This window comes from Amphimedon queenslandica, unplaced genomic scaffold (assembly GCF_000090795.2).
Source record: "Amphimedon queenslandica unplaced genomic scaffold, v1.1 AMPQUscaffold_13447, whole genome shotgun sequence".
Classification (NCBI taxonomy): domain Eukaryota; kingdom Metazoa; phylum Porifera; class Demospongiae; order Haplosclerida; family Niphatidae; genus Amphimedon; species Amphimedon queenslandica.
In genome coordinates, this window is record NW_003546317.1 from 227,961 (window position 1) to 248,678 (window position 20,718).

Sequence of the window (20,718 nt, forward strand, 5' to 3'; positions counted from 1 at the left end):
TACACTGTCAATGAATAATTAATGTTGGGTGTGATCACAATAATTGATTTGTAGGTGTGGTCATCTGAAGTGAAAAGTTACCCAGATTAGAGAAGAGACTCGGTTGGTCTTTCCTTTGGCATAGGAACCCGTCACAGTCTGGCAGCGAACTCTCTGTTACTCAAAATGAGCGGCTGCTGCTCTTCTTGGCAATGCGAGTCTTGTGGGCGCGAGCTCTTGCATTGGAATAAGAAGGTACGGTACATACACTGTAGTTTTTGTCAGTACTGAATAATCACAATTTGTTAGTGAAAAGAGAGAGGCCCTAGTATGACTTTAGGACTTAGCATTGTATTTTATCTCTAGCCATTTTAGTTAATGTCAAAATGGCTGCAATAAACAACAAACCGATTACCTTTTACGGTTATTTTTATTGACAGAACTGCTCTGCCTGTGAAGGAGTGTTTTGTTTGAGGTGTATCCAGGGGGTGGATCCTAAACAATGCGCCAAGTGCACGATATTCAACTCTTCCTTCATACAGCGACAGCAACTAGAAAACCTCTCAGTAAATGACTTAAAATTTTATTTCGAAGATAATCAGCTACCGATACCAAGTGTAAGGAGTAAAGAACTTCTCATCGAGGAACTATTGATTAATCAAGCAAAGGTGCTTTCGCAAAGGGCACTAGAATCACAGGAAATCCTTCAAGATCCTTCTGTACTTGGAGAACTTTATTTTCTACCCAGCAGAAGAGCAAACCCTTCCGCTAGTTCTAGTCTTCCTCACGTCAGCAGTGAAGTAGGAAACCCAAACAAAACAGTCCAAGAACCAAGTCCAAAGGAAGCAAAACCAGTATGTTTGCACACAATGATATTATTATGTTATAAAGTATCACATATTTTGAGTTTTGAGCAATTTATGTCATTCATATATTCCTTAATATCATATATTCTCTATTATCATATACTTTCTATTATCTATATATCTAATCAGTGCAAGCGCATTGTTGATTCATGTTTTATTTCTGCACGTCTGCAGAGTTTTGTTCCTGGTCTAGTAACAAATATCACCGACCTCACATCTCCCGACCAGATTGACTTGCTCCCCGTTAAGATCCTCAAAATAATCCTACAAAGAAACTGCATAAACTATAAAGGCTGTGTAGAGAAAGAGGAGCTTAAAGATAGAGTCAAAAGGCTCTGGAAAGCAAGAGAGAAAGCAAAAGCTCTTGAAGACAAAATTGCTGGAGATTTAGGTACACGAAATGATTCAATTTGTTTCATAGTTCTTCTCTCCCACTCTCTATCTGACCTTCTTTCTCTCTCTTTTTATAATTTTTTCTCTATAATGTATAGATGCAGAAAATGAGTTTTTGTGCAAGATATGTATGGATGAACCTGTTGACTGTGTACTACTTGAGTGTGGGCACATGCTAAGTTGTGTCAAGTGTGGTAGAAAACTATCAGAATGTCCTGTTTGTCGTCAGTTTGTGTCTCGGGTTGTGCATGCTTTCAAAGTATAAGTGATTATTATATGGAAAACAATGTAATAATTGATGTGTTCTTTAATTATATATTAATCAATATAAATTCATTAAATTTATGTTTTAAAGCTGACAATGTATATTGACCATTAGATTACTTATTATATAATAAAGACATAATGATTATTATTATAGTGTTAAGTTATATCACTTCATCTGGTACCAGATGAATTANACTTGATCCTTCTTTTTCGTAGCCACACTTTGTAAAGATGATGCTACTTGCAGCATTGTCAGCGAAAATATATGAGACTGGAGTAATACCTTTAGCAAGCAACTTTTGAGTTATGTCTTCCACAACTATACTACCAAGTCCTTTACCACGATGCTCCTCTAACGTGTGGAAGTGGAAAAGTTGGCCAATTTCAGAGGACACTATCCAGGACACAAGTTGATTTGGTTGCACTGTTGTGTCATAAACTGCAGCAGTTGAACCATTGGTAATGTAGTTTCTCATTCTGTATTTCATTTTGTCGGATTTTGCTGCTGGTGTCCACATTGAAACAACAGACTCAATGTCAGATGAATGAATGCTGTCAGCCTTGTATCCTTCAGGAACTGATCTAAAATAAGTTTTTGAAATAGTTTTTATTAAAAATTAGTTGCCATTATACTTTGTCACTTCTTGTACACTGGCAGTGTTAGCTTCAACTTTGTAAATGTATCGAAAGAAAGGTTTCGTTAAATGACACTTTGGTAGAACCTTTTCCAAGTTTACTTGCTTCAGAAGTTCTTCATTGCCTTTTATAGAAAGTACAAAAACCTTGATTATGCATTAAAAACATGATTACCGACTAATATTGTGTTGTTTTGAATAAAGGAGTCCAAAATCAGAGCAGTTTTAACATTATCTGTACTAAATATGTAAATACCTATTTATTAAAAGCTTGAAATGAATGAACTACTAATGGGGAAATACTATTAGCAAGAGGGGATATTAGTTAGCACCAATAGCTGAGTTCTGAGAAAGGTACTGTGATTTTGTAAGGCAAAAGCTTTTGGCAAATACTATATACTAGAATTGACATACTTTTTATCCCTTCATCAAATGTTAATATTACAGTTGTTACAGGTAAGCAACTGTCAGCAAATAGCTTTGGATTTTGTTCTGCTCTTAAAATCCCTTTCAATCCTCCATGTATGATCTATAGATAGATAGATAGATAGATAGATAGATATATCATTCCTTAATCTATAAATGATTGCAGGGTGGGGTATTTTTAGTAGTTTTACCCTACATTATGAAATACCGTACAGCTCCAAATTTTCATCGGTCAAAATTTTCGTCAAATTCATCAGGAATTTTTGCTTGATGAAATTTTTAACACGAAATTTTTGTTCCACGTGGGTAGTATGCAGATTAATAACAAAAATCACGGAAATTTTATTGACAGAATTAATTTTAGCAATAAATTAAGATTTTGACTGACAAAAATTTGGAGCTATACAGTAATCATCTTAGGCTAGCTTAAATAAGTGGGTATCTATGGCTACTGAGATCATAATCTAGTCTTGTATATAAAAGATAATCACCCAATCCACTGCAATAGGAAAATTAATTTAGGCCATGAAAATTCAAAGTTTTAATATATAATTAAACTAATCCCAAAAATGATAATAGTTTAAAGTTAAATTACCCTAAGTCTACCTCCAATGTATCTGGCCAATACTTGTATAAGAAATCCTTCAGTTCACCTCTCTTTTCTGTCTCTATTTCCACAAGCTCCATCAGTAACAATAAGATCACACCAGACACACCTCTGAACAAAGCTCAATTGCATTCCTGATACCAATGGAATGCAATTACTCGTGTTGTCTACCTCTGATCCTTGGCTTCACTTCAGCCCACACCTTCAAATCAATATACTGCTATTAATGTGTTCTTTAATGATATATAAATCAAAATAAAGTTCATTAAAATTTTTGTCTTAAAGCTGACAATTATTGACCATTAGATTACTTATTATAATAAAAACATATAACAATTATTATAAAAAGTTGGAGTGCTAAGTTATATAACTTTATCTGGTACCAGACGAACTAAACTTGATCCTTCTTTTTCGTAGCCACACTTTGTAAAGATGATGCTACTTGCAGCATTGTCAGCGAAAATATACGAGACTGGAGTAATACCTTTAACAAGCAACTTTTGAGTTATGCCTTCCACAACTATACTACCAAGTCCTTTACCACGATGCTCTTCTAACGTGTATAAGTGGAAAAGTATGCCAATTTCAGAGGACACTATCCAGGACACGAGTTGATTTGGTTGCACTTTTGTGTCATAAACTGCAGCAGTTGAACCATTGGTAATGTAGTTTCTCATTCTGTATTTCATTTTGTCGGATGTTGCTGCTGGTGTCCACATTGAAATAACAAACTCAATGTCAGATGAATGAATGCTGTCAGCCTTGTATCCTCCAGGAACTGATCTAAAAATACCTTTTTGAAATAGTTTCTATTAAAATTAGTTGCCATTATACCTTGTCACTTCTTGCACACTGGCAGTGTCAGCTTCAACTTTGTAAATGTATCGAAAGAAAGGTTTAGTAATATGACACTTTGGTAGGACCTTTTCCAAGTTTACTTGCTTCAGAAGTTCTTCAGTGCCTTTTATTAAAACCACAAAATCTCAATTATGTATTAAAAATATGATTACCGACAAATATTGTGTCACTTTGAATAAAGGAGTCCAAAATCAGAGCAGTTTTAACATTATCTGTACTAAATACGTAAATACCTATTTATTAAAAGCGTGGAATAAATCAACTACTATTGGCTGGGGAATTAATACTAGTTTACACCTATAGCAAACTAGTTTTGAGAAAGGTACTATGATTTTGGGCAAAAAATGTTGGCAGCTGATCTAGTTGTTGGCAAATCATGTATACTAGAATTGACATACTTTTTATCCCTTCATCAAATGTTAATATTACAGTTGTTACAGGTAAGCAACTGTCAGCAAATAGCTTTGGATTTTGTTCTGCTCTTAAAATCCCTTTCAATCCTCCACGTATGATCTATTAGCAAAAATAGATAGATGTATCTATTACCTTAAGGAGACAATTGTTTGCGGGTATTTAATTTAGCGAATTTTAGCGATTTAAAAAAATCGCTAACTTAAGTCCGCGCTAATTTTAATTTCTTCATTAAAAGTGGGTGTGGTCGCAGTGAATAAAATGGCGGCCGTCAGCAAGTCTGAGCTTACTTGCAGCAAACGGTCAGCAAGATAAAACTAAACTGCTGTCCAAAGACTTCTCTAGCAGTTAGCCTAGGTTAACAAAGCAGATAACAATCTCCTTCGTTCAGTGACTGCTTCTAACTGTAAGCAAGATAACTTTACATGTTAATGGCTGCAGAGTCAGTGATGAAGCAATTTAAGCAAGATTAATGCAACAAGATCTACTGTACTAGTGTATTTAGACTTGTGCAATTGCTTTGCTTGCTCATACATGTAAATCACAGCACATAATCTATGGCTTGCTTAGGCTCACCCCTTTAATTCTTCTAGAAGTTATTAATACCAAATGATCAAAAACGCTAAATTAAGTACCAGCCAAATGTCAGTTTCATGAAAATCGCTAAAATAAGTACACGCTAATAATTGTCTCCTTAAGGTATTCCCTAATCTATAAATGATCATAGGGTGGGGCATTTCACTATGTTATGTAATAACCCCAAACTTTCTGCATATAGGGTATCTATGGCTATTGAGATTATAATCTAGTCTTGTATATGAAGGATAATCACCCAATCCACTAGTCTCGCGCGAGACTACCAATCCACTGCACTACCAAAATTAATTTAGGCCATGAAAATTCAATATTAACCAATTCCAAAAGTGATAATAGTTTAAAGTTAAATTACCCTAAGTCTACCTCCAATGTATCTGGCCAGTACTTGTATAAGAAATCCTTCAATTCACCTCTCTTTCCTGTCTCTATTTCCACAAGCTCCATCAATAAGTACGGTACAATAACCCTACTCAGGGACACACCTCTTATTCTAAGTTAGCTGGTATGGCTTCACTTTCAGCCACACCTTCAAAAGAAGATGGCCATTGAGATTGATCCAGCCAAGAGACAAGGGCTAAAGAATTTTTTGGACAAGCACTGGCCAGATACATTAGAAGTACCTCATTAATTTATTATTTATTATAAAGTTCTATGTTGCATTTATAGATTGTACGTGCTCTAGCATTAGGTGAGGATTATGATATCCATCTATTTGCTGATTGTTGGCCTCATGTAACAACACTGATACTAGCTTATAATGAAGGCATTGCTAAAAGTATGGACAAGTGAATTAGATAAGTCTGATTATAAATGATGTCTTCCGATAGAGGTTTTTATATTTAGTACTGATGCAGCAAAAGGTGTTTCAACACTTGAGAAATCAGGAATTATCACTGACTTCAAGATTTCAGCAGTTCTTGGTAAAAAATTTACATTTTACTTGTAGTAGCTAGCTCAAAATGCCCTCTATCATATAGTACAGGGCATTTTGTCAAAGTTGCTCGAGCAGAGTTTTTATTGTTATACCTTTTTAAAGGTTATTTTGTACTTACGAGCATTTTATTATTATTATTATTATTATTATTAATAAACTTTACAGCACAGAATATTAAAACAAGCCAATTTTTTTAAAAGCCCTGTATGTATCTGCATGTAGTTAACTTCATGTCTCACCATCAGTATATCCTGCTGATATCCATAGCATAAAATCATCCATTTTATTCCTTAGTGATATTACCCAATAGGATTTTAATGTTAATCTATGCATTATTTTAAGGTGCTTACGGAATTGTAGAGAGGATAATGAATGAAGTTGTGTCTGATCCTCTTTATGTTGGACAAACGTATAATAAATCTCCTGAGGTAGCAAGATTCATATACAATCCTTCATCAGGAACAGGAATCAAGTTAGTCCATTAGTGTTATTGCTATTAACTGCCTTTTTATTTGCAGGAAACCTCTTCCTTCAGGATACAGGTTTGATGCTATTCATTCATCTGACATTGAGCCTATTGCATCAAAGTGGCATCCTTATGGTGGATTAAAGAGGCTTATGATACACTACATTACCAATTATCCAAATATTGCAGTCTATGATACAACAAGGGAGCCTCCTCGACCAATTTCCTGGATGACAGGATCAGGGCTATCTGTACTATACCACTTGTACACAGTGGAAGAATATCGTGGTAAAGGATTAGGAACTTTAGTGATACAAGAAATGACAGAGAAATTATTAGCTATGGGAATTACTCCATTGGTATACATAGAATTGGACAACAAGCCATCCCAATCGTTATTTACAAAATGTGGATATATTAGAGCTGGATCTGTTGTAGCTTTTATGGATGCTTTGCAGTAAAAATATTTTTTAAAACCCAGCTAATTTAAATAAATGATTTCAGAAATGGATCTGGTAACTTTCAATTTTGTTACATTTTGAAGGAAGGAGCGCTAATGCATATGGGGTGGGGCTTTATAAATTGATCTAATGTCATCAGTGGTCACCAGTTTAGTATAAAAAGCCCGCTAGTTCAGGCTCTGACCATCATACAAAACTTTTCTAGAAGCAAGCAATGGCTACTGGATATAAAAGATAACCTCTGTTACTCTGCGAGCCAACCATCACAATGATGACTGACTATTCCTCACCGATTCAAGACATGCAGCCTGTGCGGGGGATTGCAGAGGCCAAATCGCTAGAGTTTCTTCAAATGCGCACTGGGTAAGAGAAATAGATCTAGTATAAAGAGCTACATACAACAGATCTGTTTTTTAAGGAAAAAAAAAACAGTCAATCCTTCTCTTTTTATAGTCGCTACGATGCTGATGATACCAGTACCAGTGCAGAATTCCTCTATAAACATTGGCTTGATGCATTAGAGGTATAACTTGCATTCTAATGTCATGCATAAAATAATCATCTAAATATTTTAGATCATACGTGGAGGACTGAGTGATGGGCCATTGAGAAAAGAGCATAATGTCAAGCTATTTGTTGATAATGACAGAAAGTTTGCAAAATTAACTTACAACGAAGGCAGTGAGACATGTAAGTTTGTAATTAAAAGACATAAATGTCATGTTCATAATCATTATGGTGATTAATTAATTTAGGTATGTTTATATTCAGTACTGAATGTCCAAAAGAACTGAGTTCCACTGAATTCTCACTTGGTATATATAAATCAAAATCTCAGTACTTAGCATAATTATCTTTTACATTTTTATATAGTTCATATTTGTACGGAAAATGTGAAGAAAGTGCAAGATTCTCCTTTTCAACTAACAAATGCAACGAGACTCAATGCTGTGAAGTATTTCTACACAGGGGCCAACTCACTGAGGCCTCTTCCTGCTCTTCCTAAAAAGTACAGGGTAGATGTCATCCATCAATCTGAAGTCAATTTCATTGTTTCGAAATGGTCCCTGACTAATAACTCTGATAAAGCAAAACGACTAATGAAGCATTTCATTTCAAGTTACCCAAACGTTGCAGTCTACGACACAACAGTGGAACCTGCTCAACCAGTCTCCTGGGCTACATCATCAGGATTGGGTATAATATATAACCTGCAAACACTAAAAGGCCATCAAGGGAATGGACTTGGTACAGTCGTAGTACAAGAACTAACAAAGAAGTTGCTAACAAAAGGAGTTACTCCAATTGCATACATAGAGATTGGTAATGACGCATCAATCAACCTCTTTAATAAGTGCGGATATGAAAGAGTTGGATCTGAAGGATACTGCTTCTACTCATAAAATAGAACCAACTAACTTGCACTAATCACGTCTATGTTTACATTATAATTTAATTTCTGCGTGCATATATCTGATAAATATTTTCTGGGAAAATTTTATAGAGAATAATTATAATACCTTTATATGCCAAAGCATGCACACTAATAACTAAATGCTTCCAAAAAGTTTCAAATCACAATGAATTACATCAATAGGCTGTGATAATGTGACTTGTTATGCCCACAGTGTCAGAGATACATCCAGTCAAACTATTCTTTAATATAATATTATAGCGGGCAAGTATACACGTACATACTAATATGCATAATGGTATGAAGCATTCCCAGAATTAGTAAAAATAGAATGTCATGCATCCAAACAGGACTGACTGTAAGCATTTTTTGGTCTGTTGTAATGCCAAGATTAAAATTAAATAACTGAATTTGTGCCAAATAACTGTGAATTTGTGCCATTACATAGAAATAGACACAATTCATTGCAGCATCAACACCGGAAAGTGACCTAATAGTGTCATACATAATACAATCATGTCACCATCAGTGTATAAATATGGTAATCACACACAAACCTGGTAGCACTGACTTGTGGGCTCTGTGTACAAACACTTTGAAAGATTCTTGGAATACTGGGCCATCAATTCCTTTACTTGCCATAATGACTACTGATTCATTCAGGACAATTATCAAGCAATGCTTTAAAGTTAAATACTTTAAATTTTGTCTAGTCAACATTGCAGCAGCATTTTGCTGAGGAATAATTTATTTTATACATTCATGAAATCTCAAGTAAAGTTGTGTTAGACAAGAAAAATAAACAAGCATGACAAGTGAGTGTGTACAATTAGAAGAAAATGTCGTGTTAAGTTCAATGCAAATGGTTTCATGCAAATCACATCACATTTGCTAAAAGTGGACACCCACACACACACACAGTGAGTAAGTGAGTGAGTGAGAAAAATCACAAGAGCCTTGCTATCTAATAAGGATGATCCCTCCGTTCATACCTACCATCATTCCTATGAAGTAAATAAGAATATAATTATTCCATCAATAAAATACATTTGATTTATTTATAATTGTATTAGAAATGGTATAAAATCCACCAAGTGCAGTAATTTTTCACAATCACCGATACCTTATAGCGCTTTAATTTGGCGGAGTTTTATTTTGACAATTAGTAGTTTGCAAGGAGAATCACCAATATTAAAACCGTAAATCATTAATGCACATGTGCACAAAAATCACCAAAGTAAAAAATACCAATTAGAATTTTTATGACAAAATTGCCATAATAAAGCGTTACAAGCTGTATAGTAACATTTCTCACCTGTGCCTATCAGGACCCCCTCCTCCTCCACGACCTCTACCACCGCCATACCCTCCTCTACTTCCTCCATAGTCTCGGTCACCTCCCCAGCCTCCTCCCCTCCCTCGATACCCTCCCCCTCCTCCTCCTCTGTCTCCTCCTCTCCATCCTCCTCCTCTACCACCTCCTCCTCTGCTGTCAAAACCACCTCCTCCCCCACGATTAAAATTAGCTGAAAAAAATATAGAGTACCATATAGTAACACATACATTGTACATGTATAGCTGCAAATTTTCAGGGATTAAACTCTCACGGAAAAAACATTCCAAGATTAGATTTCTGTGGGTTTTAATTAGAGGAGAGGTAGGCAAATTATGCTTCAATGTTTGCCTACATGTACATGCTTTTAGGCTCTGCCCCAAATTTCATCCTATTATGCCAATTATGCACATAGTTTGAGCTTTACTCAAATATCAATTATCAAGTTACATGTACATGCATCCGTTATAATTGCAATATTATAATAATGACAGATTCTGAAGATGCTTCCAGACTTTGAGTCACTGCAAAATAGCACAGCCTCAGCCACTGGACTCGCCACACTTGTATGGCTTGAGATGAGTATTAAGCGGTTGGGTTGTGTTACTAGTACTTAAAATCATGTGGTCAGCGAGAAATTTTTGACCCATAATGCCAGCATAATAATTCGCCATAATTATTATGCTCCAAATTATGCTAGCATAATTTGCCTAGCCCTAGTTTTAATTCTGCAAACTTTAACAAAACTACAATATCAGTGAAAGTTCAGCCCCTCAAAACTCCAAAGTTTCCAGCCATACAGTACACATATGAAAGACTTACAGATTGGTCTGGGTGCCTTACATCTATTACATTCCATTCGTCTGGCGAAATTAAGATTATTACAACTGAGAACATAAAAAATATAATAATTGACTAAAAAAGAAAAACACAACAAACTTTGGATCCGGGCAATGCCAATCGCCTCCATCATCACCACCGCCTCCTCCAAAACTTCCTCCTCCTCGCCCACGTCCCCTACCGCGGTCACCTCCTCGACCACGGTCACCCCCTCCCCGACCACGGTCTCCTCCTCCCCTTCCTCGACCACGCCCACCAAAAGAATCGTCAGGGTTGATAAAATACGAGGCGTACTCTACCTTCATCTTGTTCCCATTTAACTCGTGGTCTAAATAAACGCAAATGTAGTCAATTTTATGTGATTGATAGGATTAAAGTATATACTGTACATGTACTAACTGTACAATGTTATAATGTACATCTTTTCAAAATTAAAGGGACACGTTCACGGAAATAGAATGCACACGTTACTGTAGAGGAAGTAAACATTAAATTGGGCGTGCAACAGATCATTAATTAATAGTTATGACACGTGTTTAGACACGTGTAGAGAGTAGAGACAGCAATCAGTCGCAGAACCAGGAGTAGGCATCTGTAGAACACTTCTCTCGAACAGAATTAGCTCTTTTGCCACCCCAAGATACTCTTTTTAGTGAAGAAACACCAGGAATATTTACAAGTAGCCACTCGAGTAGCCATTTTGCCTTAATTATTAGGGGCGCGGCCGCACATTATGAATAGTTATCAACACTAAACGTCATCATTAATGATGTCATCTTGAAAAACAGGCCAGTTTTTCAAGATGACGTGCTTCCGTGCGTGTGTCCCTTTAAGAAATAGAAGCCAGGCTTCTTTTTCCTATCATTAATTTGTACACACTCTGAGGGATCTCCTATACTTTAGACAGTAAAGGTGGATTTAAGCCCGATTTACATAGTGATGCATGGTCTTGTGTTGCAATCAGAAGTGCTGTATAAACGAATGGCAGGGTACATCAATACATCGAGAACCAAGATAGTTTATGAAGCTATTCTGATGGTGTGACATGTGTCACTATTTGTTTCTGCAGTACTTCCGGTCGTAACGCAAGTACACAAAAACAGTCTGTTTTTATGCAAACCAGTCTTAAAATTGCAAGATTTACATAAGGTACTTGATAAGAGGAAGTGAGTGCTGTATAAACCAATGGCCACTGTTTAGATAGCACAAAAGTAGAGATACATTCCAACTAACATTATGTAAATGATGCTGATGGTTTATACAGTGCTTCCTGTATGTTAATTCCGCAATGCAAACAAGGATTTCAAGGAAGAATGACAACTAATGAAAGATATTAAATCATCTTATCATCAAAGGAATCCAAGAATGAGGCAGAGTCAAATTAAGTAGATTACTCCACACTAGCTAGAATACGTGACACGAGTACCTAGAAGAGTGATGTCAGTTTTAATTAGATACTACGCTACATGTCAGTGTATGTCAAGCATTATAACGCACAAGTTGATACATGTACATTGTACTGTACTGTTTTTATATCATCAATTGACTTCATTGCACACTCTATCTTCATCTTGCTCCCATTCAACTGATGGTCTAAATAACTCTTGCAGTCGTTTATGTGATTGAGAGGATTAAAGTACCTTAAAGCCACTTATTTATAAGTAGACACATATTTGCAATTTGTTATGGTATTGATTTAACGTGTACTAATTTTTGCAATTTAGCTCATTTTTTCAATTAATAACTGTTAATAAACCTAAATTGTTAATACCTTAAGCCTACTATTTTTAGCGTCTACTAAATTTAGTGATATTAGCGAGAGAGCTTTAAATCGCTAAATTAAATAGACGCCAAAATAATTATTATTCATTATAATGGTTATTATTTATAGTTAATTTGGTTAAAAACGCTAAAATTAGTAACGCTAAACATGACTTTTGCTGATTTCGCTAAAATAAATTAGTAGACGCAAATAATAGTAGGCTTAAGGTAAATGCGAGTACTAATTTTTGCAATTTTAAAGCCACTTGCAAAAAACGCAAAAAATTAGTACTCGCAAATAATAGTGGCCTTAAGGTATGTACTTTACACATACTAACTGTACAATATGTACCATTGTACATCTTGTTAAATACAAATGTGGAAGCCAGGCTTATTTTTACTATCTTTAATTTGTATGTATTCTGAGGGATGTCCTATACTTTATATAGAAATTGACAGCAAGAAATGACAGTAATACATTAATATGTAGATTGTAAGATACAGTGAAACCTGTCCTAAAGGTCACCTGAATAATGAGGCCACCTCTCTATTACAGCCATAAGCCAAAATCCCGTACTAAATGGCTGTATTACAGAGGCTGATCTGTAATGCAGCCACCTGCATAATCAGGCCATTTAAAACTGGCCCAAGGGTGAACGGATTAAGCAGGTTTCACTGTACTGTAGCAGGCACATTAATTCACAGACTAAAGCATCTCTATTATTCTCAACAATCAAAATGACGATACTACTCAACAACCACAATTGTAGTGGGACCAAGATTCCTTTGAACATTATACCAAAGCAAAGAAAATTAAACAAAAATGTCACGATGAAACAGAGTATATCCTGGAATAGAGGGGATATGAGATCAGATCAGGAAAGAAGGCAATTAATTATAAGAATTTCAAGCCAAAGACTAATCTAATTATCAAAGCTACGAGCTATGAGAAGGAATGAGAGAATGATGTAGAGCAGTCAAGATAGAGTAACTATGATATGAGGAAGAGCAAAGAGTAGAGGTGGGAGAGTGATGTAGGGCAATTAAGCTGATTAGCATTGATATGTGTAGGATCAAAACTACCGTACTTACAAGTAATGCCAGTTTTAATTAGACACTATGCTAGATGTGGAGTGTATGTCAAGCATTATAATGCACAAGTTGATATATGTACTGTACTGTATTTATATCATCAATTGACTTCATTACATACTCTACCTTCATCTTGCTCCCATTTAACTGTATTTATTATAATTATTATTCTGAGAGATCCCATATACTTTATATAGGGAAATGGCACCAAGAAACGACAGTAATACAAGTACATGTAGATTGTAAAATACTGTACCATGCATGCACATTTATTCACAGACTAAGGCATCTCTGTTATTCTCATTAATCAAAATGACAGTACCCCGATTGTATTAGAAGGGCTGAGATTCCCTTGAACATTATGACAAGGCAAAGAAGCTCAAACTAAGAAATGTTACAATGAAACAGAGAATGCCCTGGGGGAGATATGACATCAGTGCCGCCAGGACACAGGGCAATTAATTATAAGGATTTCAAAGAAGGAAATGAAAGACATTAAATCATCTTATCATGAAAGTTATGAGTCAAGAGATGGAATCCAAGAATGAGGTAGAGTCCAGTTAAGTAGATTACTCCACGCTAGCTAGAATACAGTACATGACAGAGTACCTATAAGAGTGATGTCAGTTTTAATTAGATACTATGCTACATGTCAGTATATGTCAAGAATGATTAATAACATTACTTCTACAAGCTGATAAACAAGCGTCATAAATTATATCATACATTGTCAAATGACGTCATTGTTTATGATCCCACAGGTGTACTATATTTTGGGAGCCATACAAAATACATTTTGCTTCAGGGAAATGCCACATGGCGTATCCAAGTTGAGTCTTAATCAAGAAAAACAATTAACACAAAATAAATGTTCAGGATTAAGGATATAATGGATGGACTAATATGGGGATTTTGTGGGAGGAGAAACAGGAAGGAAGAAACAAAATGTCAAGAAATGGAAAAATTTGGCCATTGAGGACTGGGTTTTCAATGCAAAAAATAAAATAATTTTTTATTAACTACATGTACATTGTACAGTACATGTACGACATATACACATGTACATGTATGCAACCAAACAACAAATGTTGTAAGTGCATACATGTACATGTACATGTAGCTTACCATTCAAAATTATGCAGTGAAAATTTAAAATTATACAGCTTACCATTCAAAAATTTGATTGCTCCATCAGCCCCTTCAGTTGATACATAAGTCACCATACATTCACCTTTGAACTTCCGCTGCTTATCCTCATACATCTTGATCATAAAATGGCCGGTTCGATGATCCTCCTACGGAAAATTGAAAATCAAACAAAATCAAGTCTTATATCCGTATAGTGAGAAATTTCGGATGGAGTTAATTTGGCAAATAGGAACATTTTGGCGACTGATTGGCAGGTTGTAATTTGGCAAATTTGTGGCCACGTGCTATTGAGCATGCGCATAATGGCTCAAAATGGCTGATTTTATTTTGGCAAATGGCTATCAAAATAATAATTTAGCCAAATTTAACTACCTCCAAAATTTCCTGCCATATGAGATCATACTCACTTTGATGTTGCCTACTGAGCTGAAAACATCTCGAATGTTTTCAAAAGTCGCATCGAGTGCTATTCCAGTCACAAAGACAGCATCGTCTCTTGTTTTCTTCACCATACCACCACCACCACCACCTCCTTAAGAGAGAGAGAGAGGGAGAGGGAGAGAGAGAGGGAGAGAGAGAGAGAGAGAGAGAGAGAGAGAGAGAGAGAGAGAGAGAGAAGAGAGGGGGGAGTGTGGGGAGAAATGTAGAGGAAACAGTATATCAAATTACACATTCCAATTTTAGAAACAAATGATACAGTACAAAAAACAAATTTCCTTAAAATTGCTGTGACAACACCCTTTTTTTTTGCAAAACACTTATATAAGAAATGTCAATAAAACTGCAGAAAAAGAGACACATTTGTAGCATTACTGCACCAGAAAATAACTTTTCCCTTTTTATATAAACACCGTATTATAACAATTTTCAGTGGAACTTCAAATAATTAACCAACAATTATTATTATTATTTATTATTATTATTTATTATTATTAGTATATTAATGAATACTTCATTACCTGAGTTATACCTGTGTTGTATTGTAACCATTGACAACCAGACCGTTTATAACACAATTGAGATGAATATCATAATGAGAGAGGGAGAGGAGGCACACACCGTAACACATTATTATTATTATTATTATTATTATTATTATTTATTATTATTATTATTATTATTATTATTTATTATTATTATTATTATAAAATATATGTAACTATATTGAACCATTTAAACCAACAGAAAAGTATCTCCAATGTTTAATTACATGCGATTTTAAGCAACAGCTGAGCAAACCATTTAGGTATGGTTCTCATATGCTTAAGCAATACAGTTTATTATTGTAAGGAAGATGCTAAACAAGTCAATTTCTGTGACTCACTAACCCAAACTCTGTTTAATGATTACAGAACCAATTAACATATACGCAGTATTCTTGCCAGGATTTTGATGCAAGTAGTGGCAATGGCAACAATAAATTATTACGCTACTAATAATAATAATAATAATTAAATTGATAACTGGCGCACGTGTGAAAAAGCAAACACAGAGATTAACAAGGTTTCTACCATGCCTCCTTGGAACCGACCAATGCTGAAATTGCTCAGTTATTCTCCATATTAACCTAGCTTGTTAAATTATAAACCCTAGGGCATTGAATTAAATGACTATACTATGATACCATACAGACTGTCTAGTGTATATTGAATCCCAGTGGTCTTTAGTGTCAAGTTCCTTGCAAACAAAATTTGAAAATTGAAGCCTCCTCCTCCCCCACACTTTTCCCCTTGACTTAGTTTAATTAAAAAAAAACAATCGTGTAAAACACTCCACCTTCTTAAATTAATGTCACCTTTAAAGCTTTATAATATCTTTAAACAATTACTTAAAAGATAATTACCTTTTGCTATTCATTATGCATGTATGAACCAATCAAGAAATCTACCATTTTCTACATGCATAATTCTGCTAGCAATAAACACTTAATAATTATATACCTTGATTAACTACTTGGTACAATGACATCATCACATTACATCACATTACATCATATTACATCATACAAGAGCTACTCACCCTCCATCTCTTCCTTCCGATTGATAGCCTCCTCTCCCTCCGCCACGCCCTCCTCTGTACCCGCCGCCACGCCCACCGCCATTGCTCCCTCCCCGATAACCACCGTACCCTCCTCTGTCCCCGTATCCACCGTAGCCCCCTCTACCACTGCCACCACCGCCGCCGCCATAGTCTGAACGAGGAGGTGGGGGAGGGTAGTCATAATGACCTCCAGGAGAAGGATACTAAAGACAAAAAAAAATTAACTAAAATTACATAAAATGTACTTTAACTAGGTGAATGTAAACATTGTGGGGTCGAGCATGAGCAAGAGATTCATATAATGATCTATTATTCTTTTGTATTTGTGTTTGTGTTAGGTGTTTTTATATTCAGACACAATTGATTATTCATCGATCACGTTCTCGTCATCATCTAGACATAAATATTAAACAAACATACTAAACAAACTGTCTACAGCCAGACAAGACAGAGGGGATTAATGTAAGACTCCTGTAGATTATAACATAATATTCATCCAAAGTCCTTCTCCTTCATTCTTTATCTGACTCAGTTGCTATTCTCTCCTTATCCTCTTGTTATGATTTCTTTTAGGGCAAGTTATATCAAGAGTACATAATACCTAAAGAGAGTATTGAATGGCCCTATACAAGCTGCTGCATGAGAGCGTATTTGCTCAAAGTCACAATCCACATACTCCAGTATACCTTATCAATGAATATAATTATCGCGTAGACACTGAGTTGCCATTGTCACGAGTTGGCAAGTGCTTGGGGCACAAACTCCTGGATACTAGCAGGGCTGCCTTTGTAGTTCATCTTTCCAGCCTTCTTTCAAGTTCCTTTCTTGTATTGGAAGAGGTTGCCAAGTTTTTAAAAGCTAAGGGCCAGATAATGTTGCCACATGGTTGATCACGTGATATGGTAAAAATACTGGAGTATGCGGATTGTGACTTTGAGCAAATACGCCCTCATGCAGCAGTCTTCTATAGGGCCGTTCAATACTCTCTTTAAATATTATGTACTCTTGGTTATATTCATCTACTCAGTTTGTTTCCTAAATTCTGGCTCTTTACTCCATCCTATTTATGAAAGGGCTTTCAACTTTTATTCTGAGACTTATCGACCTTCTTTCTGCGCTTCTCTCTATTAATTAACTTTATAACAGTATACTAAATTAATATCGTATTTTTCCGTTCACAAACAAGACGTAACGCAAATAGACCCAGACAAATTAGTATGGGTCTCGCTCATGCTCAACCCAATTAATACATAATTATATATCACACTACCGTAGGGTGCCTTTTTTTCAAGGGCTGTAAATTTTGCAGATTTCATAATTTTTTGAAGATTCGCAATAATCACTTCCGTGAAAATCAAATTATCACGGTAAAAGATATGGCAGACGATGGGATAAATTCGAAAAAAAATTAAACCCGCAAAATAGATTTTTAGGCAAATTCATGAAATTTACAGCCTTCAAAAAAGGTGGCCTCCGATATACGGTACATGTACATGTACAGCATGGCAGTAATTGATAGGAATCCACTCAAATTTTATAAATTTCTACAAAATTAACATAAGTGTACCTGTATATGCATTGGAAAATGTACTGTAAATGTACATTTAATAAAAGTGGAGGGCTCTGTCCTTGCTATTTTTGACAATTATAGCACATGGTCTTTTTGGCCAGATTTTGGAGCAATTTTAAAATTCGCAAAAAATCCAATTTTGATCGGAATCAGCTCAAACTTGCTACACAACATAAGAACATGTATATGCATCAGAAAAAATTATAAAAGTGGAGAATTCTCTCCTAGTCATTTTTGACAAAATTTGGTCAATGACCCTGTACTATAGTACAGGGATTTTCGCTCGATTTTTGAGTAACTTCAAAAATTCATAAAAAATCTAATTTTGATTGGAATCAGCTGACACTTGCTACACAACATAAGAACATGTATATGAATCAGAAAAAATTATAAAAATGGAGGATTCTCTCCTTGTCACTTTCGGTGAAATTTGACCAAGCACCCTGTACTAGTACAGGGATTTTGCACAATTTCGGAGGAACTTTAAAATTAAAAAAAAAACAATTTTGATTAGAATCAGTTCAAACTTTCTATGCAACATAAAAACATGCATATGCATCAGAAAAATTCATAAAAATTGAGGATTCTCTCCTTTTCAATTTTGGTGAAATTTGGCACAAGACCATGTACTATAGTACAGGGACTTTGGGCCAATTTTAGGGCAACTTTAAAAAATTCATTAAAAAATCCAATTTTGATCTGGATCAGCTCAATTAAACTTTCTACACAACACAAGCACATGAATATTATGCATCAGAAAAAATCATAAAAATGGAGAATTCTCATCAAGCCTATTTCAACAAAATACCCTGTACTACAGTACAAGGTACATGTACATGTATTAGGCTGCAAGAGTAAACCCTATAAAAAACCCTGTACTGTAAATACCTGTGGGTCAGAACGATACCCTCCAGACCCCCCGTCACTCTTTTGCTGTCCATAGCCGACATTCTGAGGGGCGGAGCCTCCAGTAGGTCCTCCTCCTCCCCCTCCTTGATTATATTGGGAAGGAGGAGGGTTGCCATAGCTGCCTCCTTGATTGGACGACTGATATCCATAGCCATCTTGAGAAGTGGGAGGCGGGGGTTGACCCTGTGAATATGAGCCATAGCCTAAAGAAAAAAAAAGAGATATTTCTTTAATACTAAATACATGTAAAAACAACTAAAGTAAAAACAAGCGTATTAGTGTAAAAATATTCCTATAATTGTTTTCACCACCTTGCAAGTACAACTGGGTTCTTATTAAGACTTATAAAGGTTCTTTCTACCTTCTAATGCTTCTAGAGAAGTCTTTAGACAGTATCTCTATGTTCTTTTGCTGTTAGAAAGCTCATAACTTTGTCCCATGTGCAAGCCGCCATCTTGTTTGCCGTGACCACACCCACTTACGTAGCGTGGGCGGGTGGTTGCTAAGGCTTGTTATTTCTCCAATACAACATGTATAGAAGAAATGTAAGTGTTGACATACAAATATATATATATCGCACGTGGGTAAAATCAATTATAGGAACGACCTGGGGGCTTCGCCCCCAGGTCGTAATAAAGGCAGGTCAAAAACTCAACACTACATACATGTACATGCACATGTAGTTCTGTTCAATTATTAATCTCTCACGCCCACATTCATTAAAAAAAATCCTTGACTCAAGCTCAAAGGAATGATGTAAACGCCAACTTGAGCAGTTCTCTGGTTTAAAAGATCTCCATGTTGATAGAAGAAGATGAAAGAAGAAGAAAAAGTCTGAAGAATTTTGCAGAAATTTGATTTTGGGCCTATTCTCCAGAAATGCTCTCGCTACATTACAGTCCAATTTAAAGGTACCAGGAGAATCGCTCAGTGAAGGAGAGCTCATCTAAGCCATTTATAAGGCTGTACAACGTAGGATAAAAGAGTTATTAGTGTTGGAAAATCATAAAAACGGCCGCCATCTTGAAAAATCCACCTGAATCCTACATAATACTTAGAAGAAATAACAGGGAGAGAATACCTTGTTTGTCATAAGATGAACCACCTCCAGAATAACTAAAAATAAAAATAGAGAAATACATGAAAATTTGATGAATAATATTTGTAAGTAATCTACTGTATAGCGGGAAATTTTGGAGCGAGTTAAATTTGGCGAAATGCAAAATTTTGGTGACTGGTGAATTTTAATTTGGCAAATTAGTGGCCACGTGCCATTGAGCATGCGTATAATGGCTCAAAATGGCGGATTCTATTTTGACGAATGGCTATCAAAATGCCAAATTGGCCATTCCCTCAGGAATTTCCCGTTATACTGTAAGATCATTAACAATTTAACACATGGACATTTAAAATGACAGACCAAAGCAGCTACCATTCTACACTTCAGTACAAATCATATAAAAAGATTATACTGAAACTATGAGCTATACAAGTTGCCCAAGGTAGTATACAGTGAAACCTGCTATTGTGGACACTCTAAAATAAGGACACTTCTATAATCAGGACAGGTACCAGTCCCAATACAATAGTAATGTGTATTAATGAACCTCTGAAATAAGGACACCTCTTTAAGGACAGTTTTATTGGGTCCCAAGGTGTCCGGAATAGACAGGTTTGACTGCAGTGGGAAATTTCAGAGGGAATTAAACT

The 20,718-nt window shown here is 35.6% G+C and overlaps 6 protein-coding genes across 10 annotated transcripts in view; 4 read left to right on the top strand and 2 right to left on the bottom strand.

The window, feature by feature from the left end:
- LOC100635183 (THO complex subunit 5 homolog A-like) overlaps positions 1 to 22 on the top strand; it is a 5,273-nt gene extending 5,251 nt beyond the window's left edge. The window contains exon 10 of the mRNA XM_019995346.1: positions 1 to 22. This exon is cut by the window's left edge and continues 101 nt beyond it. The gene's annotated coding sequence lies outside the window, so the exon portion shown is untranslated.
- A 28-nt stretch (positions 23 to 50) lies between these two features.
- Positions 51 to 1,656, top strand: LOC100635307 (E3 ubiquitin-protein ligase rififylin-like). The gene is made up of 4 exons (XM_003385810.3): positions 51 to 234; positions 420 to 833; positions 1,020 to 1,236; positions 1,337 to 1,656. The coding sequence occupies exons 1-4, from the start codon at positions 166 to 168 to the stop codon at positions 1,501 to 1,503; spliced, it is 867 nt and encodes a 288-aa protein (XP_003385858.1). The 5' UTR covers positions 51 to 165; the 3' UTR covers positions 1,504 to 1,656.
- LOC100635435 (uncharacterized) lies at positions 1,567 to 5,545 on the bottom strand. 5 transcript variants are annotated; one of them, XM_019995351.1, is made up of 5 exons: positions 5,403 to 5,545; positions 2,555 to 2,669; positions 2,316 to 2,396; positions 2,139 to 2,265; positions 1,567 to 2,087 (listed from the first exon to the last, which is right to left on the bottom strand). In XM_019995351.1, the coding sequence occupies exons 1-5, from the start codon at positions 5,481 to 5,483 to the stop codon at positions 1,667 to 1,669; spliced, it is 825 nt and encodes a 274-aa protein (XP_019850910.1). In that variant the 5' UTR covers positions 5,484 to 5,545; the 3' UTR covers positions 1,567 to 1,666. The 5 variants fall into 5 exon arrangements, 3 of the variants coding, with proteins under 3 accessions (XP_019850910.1, XP_019850909.1, XP_003385859.1); XM_019995350.1 differs by lacking the exon at positions 5,403 to 5,545 and adding an exon at positions 3,173 to 3,308; XR_002184589.1 differs by lacking the exons at positions 1,567 to 2,087; positions 2,139 to 2,265; positions 2,316 to 2,396; positions 2,555 to 2,669 and adding exons at positions 3,391 to 3,956; positions 4,008 to 4,134; positions 4,184 to 4,264; positions 4,430 to 4,544 and having other exon boundaries at positions 5,450 to 5,526.
- A 4-nt stretch (positions 5,546 to 5,549) lies between these two features.
- Positions 5,550 to 6,965, top strand: LOC100635561 (uncharacterized). Its single transcript, XM_003385812.3, has 5 exons — positions 5,550 to 5,655; positions 5,706 to 5,814; positions 5,867 to 5,959; positions 6,316 to 6,445; positions 6,492 to 6,965. Exons 1-5 carry the CDS (start codon positions 5,578 to 5,580, stop codon positions 6,898 to 6,900), a joined length of 819 nt encoding a protein of 272 aa, XP_003385860.1. The 5' UTR covers positions 5,550 to 5,577; the 3' UTR covers positions 6,901 to 6,965.
- Positions 6,966 to 7,047: 82 nt separating this feature from the next.
- Positions 7,048 to 8,494, top strand: LOC109581321 (uncharacterized). The gene is made up of 5 exons (XM_019995349.1): positions 7,048 to 7,263; positions 7,354 to 7,423; positions 7,476 to 7,590; positions 7,656 to 7,715; positions 7,774 to 8,494. The coding sequence occupies exons 1-5, from the start codon at positions 7,169 to 7,171 to the stop codon at positions 8,301 to 8,303; spliced, it is 870 nt and encodes a 289-aa protein (XP_019850908.1). The 5' UTR covers positions 7,048 to 7,168; the 3' UTR covers positions 8,304 to 8,494.
- A 536-nt stretch (positions 8,495 to 9,030) lies between these two features.
- LOC100638210 (RNA-binding protein cabeza) overlaps positions 9,031 to 20,718 on the bottom strand; it is a 12,417-nt gene continuing 729 nt past the window's right edge. Inside the window, exons 3-12 of the mRNA XM_019995348.1 lie at positions 20,090 to 20,124; positions 18,988 to 19,211; positions 16,509 to 16,732; positions 15,449 to 15,459; positions 14,897 to 15,021; positions 14,509 to 14,635; positions 10,587 to 10,815; positions 10,470 to 10,534; positions 9,630 to 9,840; positions 9,031 to 9,318 (exon numbers count right to left, since the gene is read on the bottom strand). Coding sequence (XP_019850907.1) covers positions 9,279 to 9,318; positions 9,630 to 9,840; positions 10,470 to 10,534; positions 10,587 to 10,815; positions 14,509 to 14,635; positions 14,897 to 15,021; positions 15,449 to 15,459; positions 16,509 to 16,732; positions 18,988 to 19,211; positions 20,090 to 20,124 — 1,291 coding nt within the window. The 3' untranslated portion in view covers positions 9,031 to 9,278. The remainder of the gene's footprint in view (positions 9,319 to 9,629; positions 9,841 to 10,469; positions 10,535 to 10,586; positions 10,816 to 14,508; positions 14,636 to 14,896; positions 15,022 to 15,448; positions 15,460 to 16,508; positions 16,733 to 18,987; positions 19,212 to 20,089; positions 20,125 to 20,718) is intronic.

Coding starts and splice junctions, on each gene's coding strand:
- LOC100635307 (XM_003385810.3), top strand. CDS start 166: ATGAGCGGCTGCTGCTCTTCTTGGCAATGCGAGTCTTGTGGGCGCGAG. Junction 235..419: donor TCTTGCATTGGAATAAGAAG/GTACGGTACATA, acceptor TTTTATTGACAG/AACTGCTCTGCCTGTGAAGG. Junction 1,237..1,336: donor CAAAATTGCTGGAGATTTAG/GTACACGAAATG, acceptor TATAATGTATAG/ATGCAGAAAATGAGTTTTTG.
- LOC100635561 (XM_003385812.3), top strand. CDS start 5,578: ATGGCCATTGAGATTGATCCAGCCAAGAGACAAGGGCTAAAGAATTTT. Junction 5,656..5,705: donor ACTGGCCAGATACATTAGAA/GTACCTCATTAA, acceptor TTGCATTTATAG/ATTGTACGTGCTCTAGCATT. Junction 6,446..6,491: donor TCATCAGGAACAGGAATCAA/GTTAGTCCATTA, acceptor TTTTATTTGCAG/GAAACCTCTTCCTTCAGGAT.
- LOC109581321 (XM_019995349.1), top strand. CDS start 7,169: ATGATGACTGACTATTCCTCACCGATTCAAGACATGCAGCCTGTGCGG. Junction 7,264..7,353: donor TTTCTTCAAATGCGCACTGG/GTAAGAGAAATA, acceptor CTCTTTTTATAG/TCGCTACGATGCTGATGATA. Junction 7,716..7,773: donor TTCCACTGAATTCTCACTTG/GTATATATAAAT, acceptor ATTTTTATATAG/TTCATATTTGTACGGAAAAT.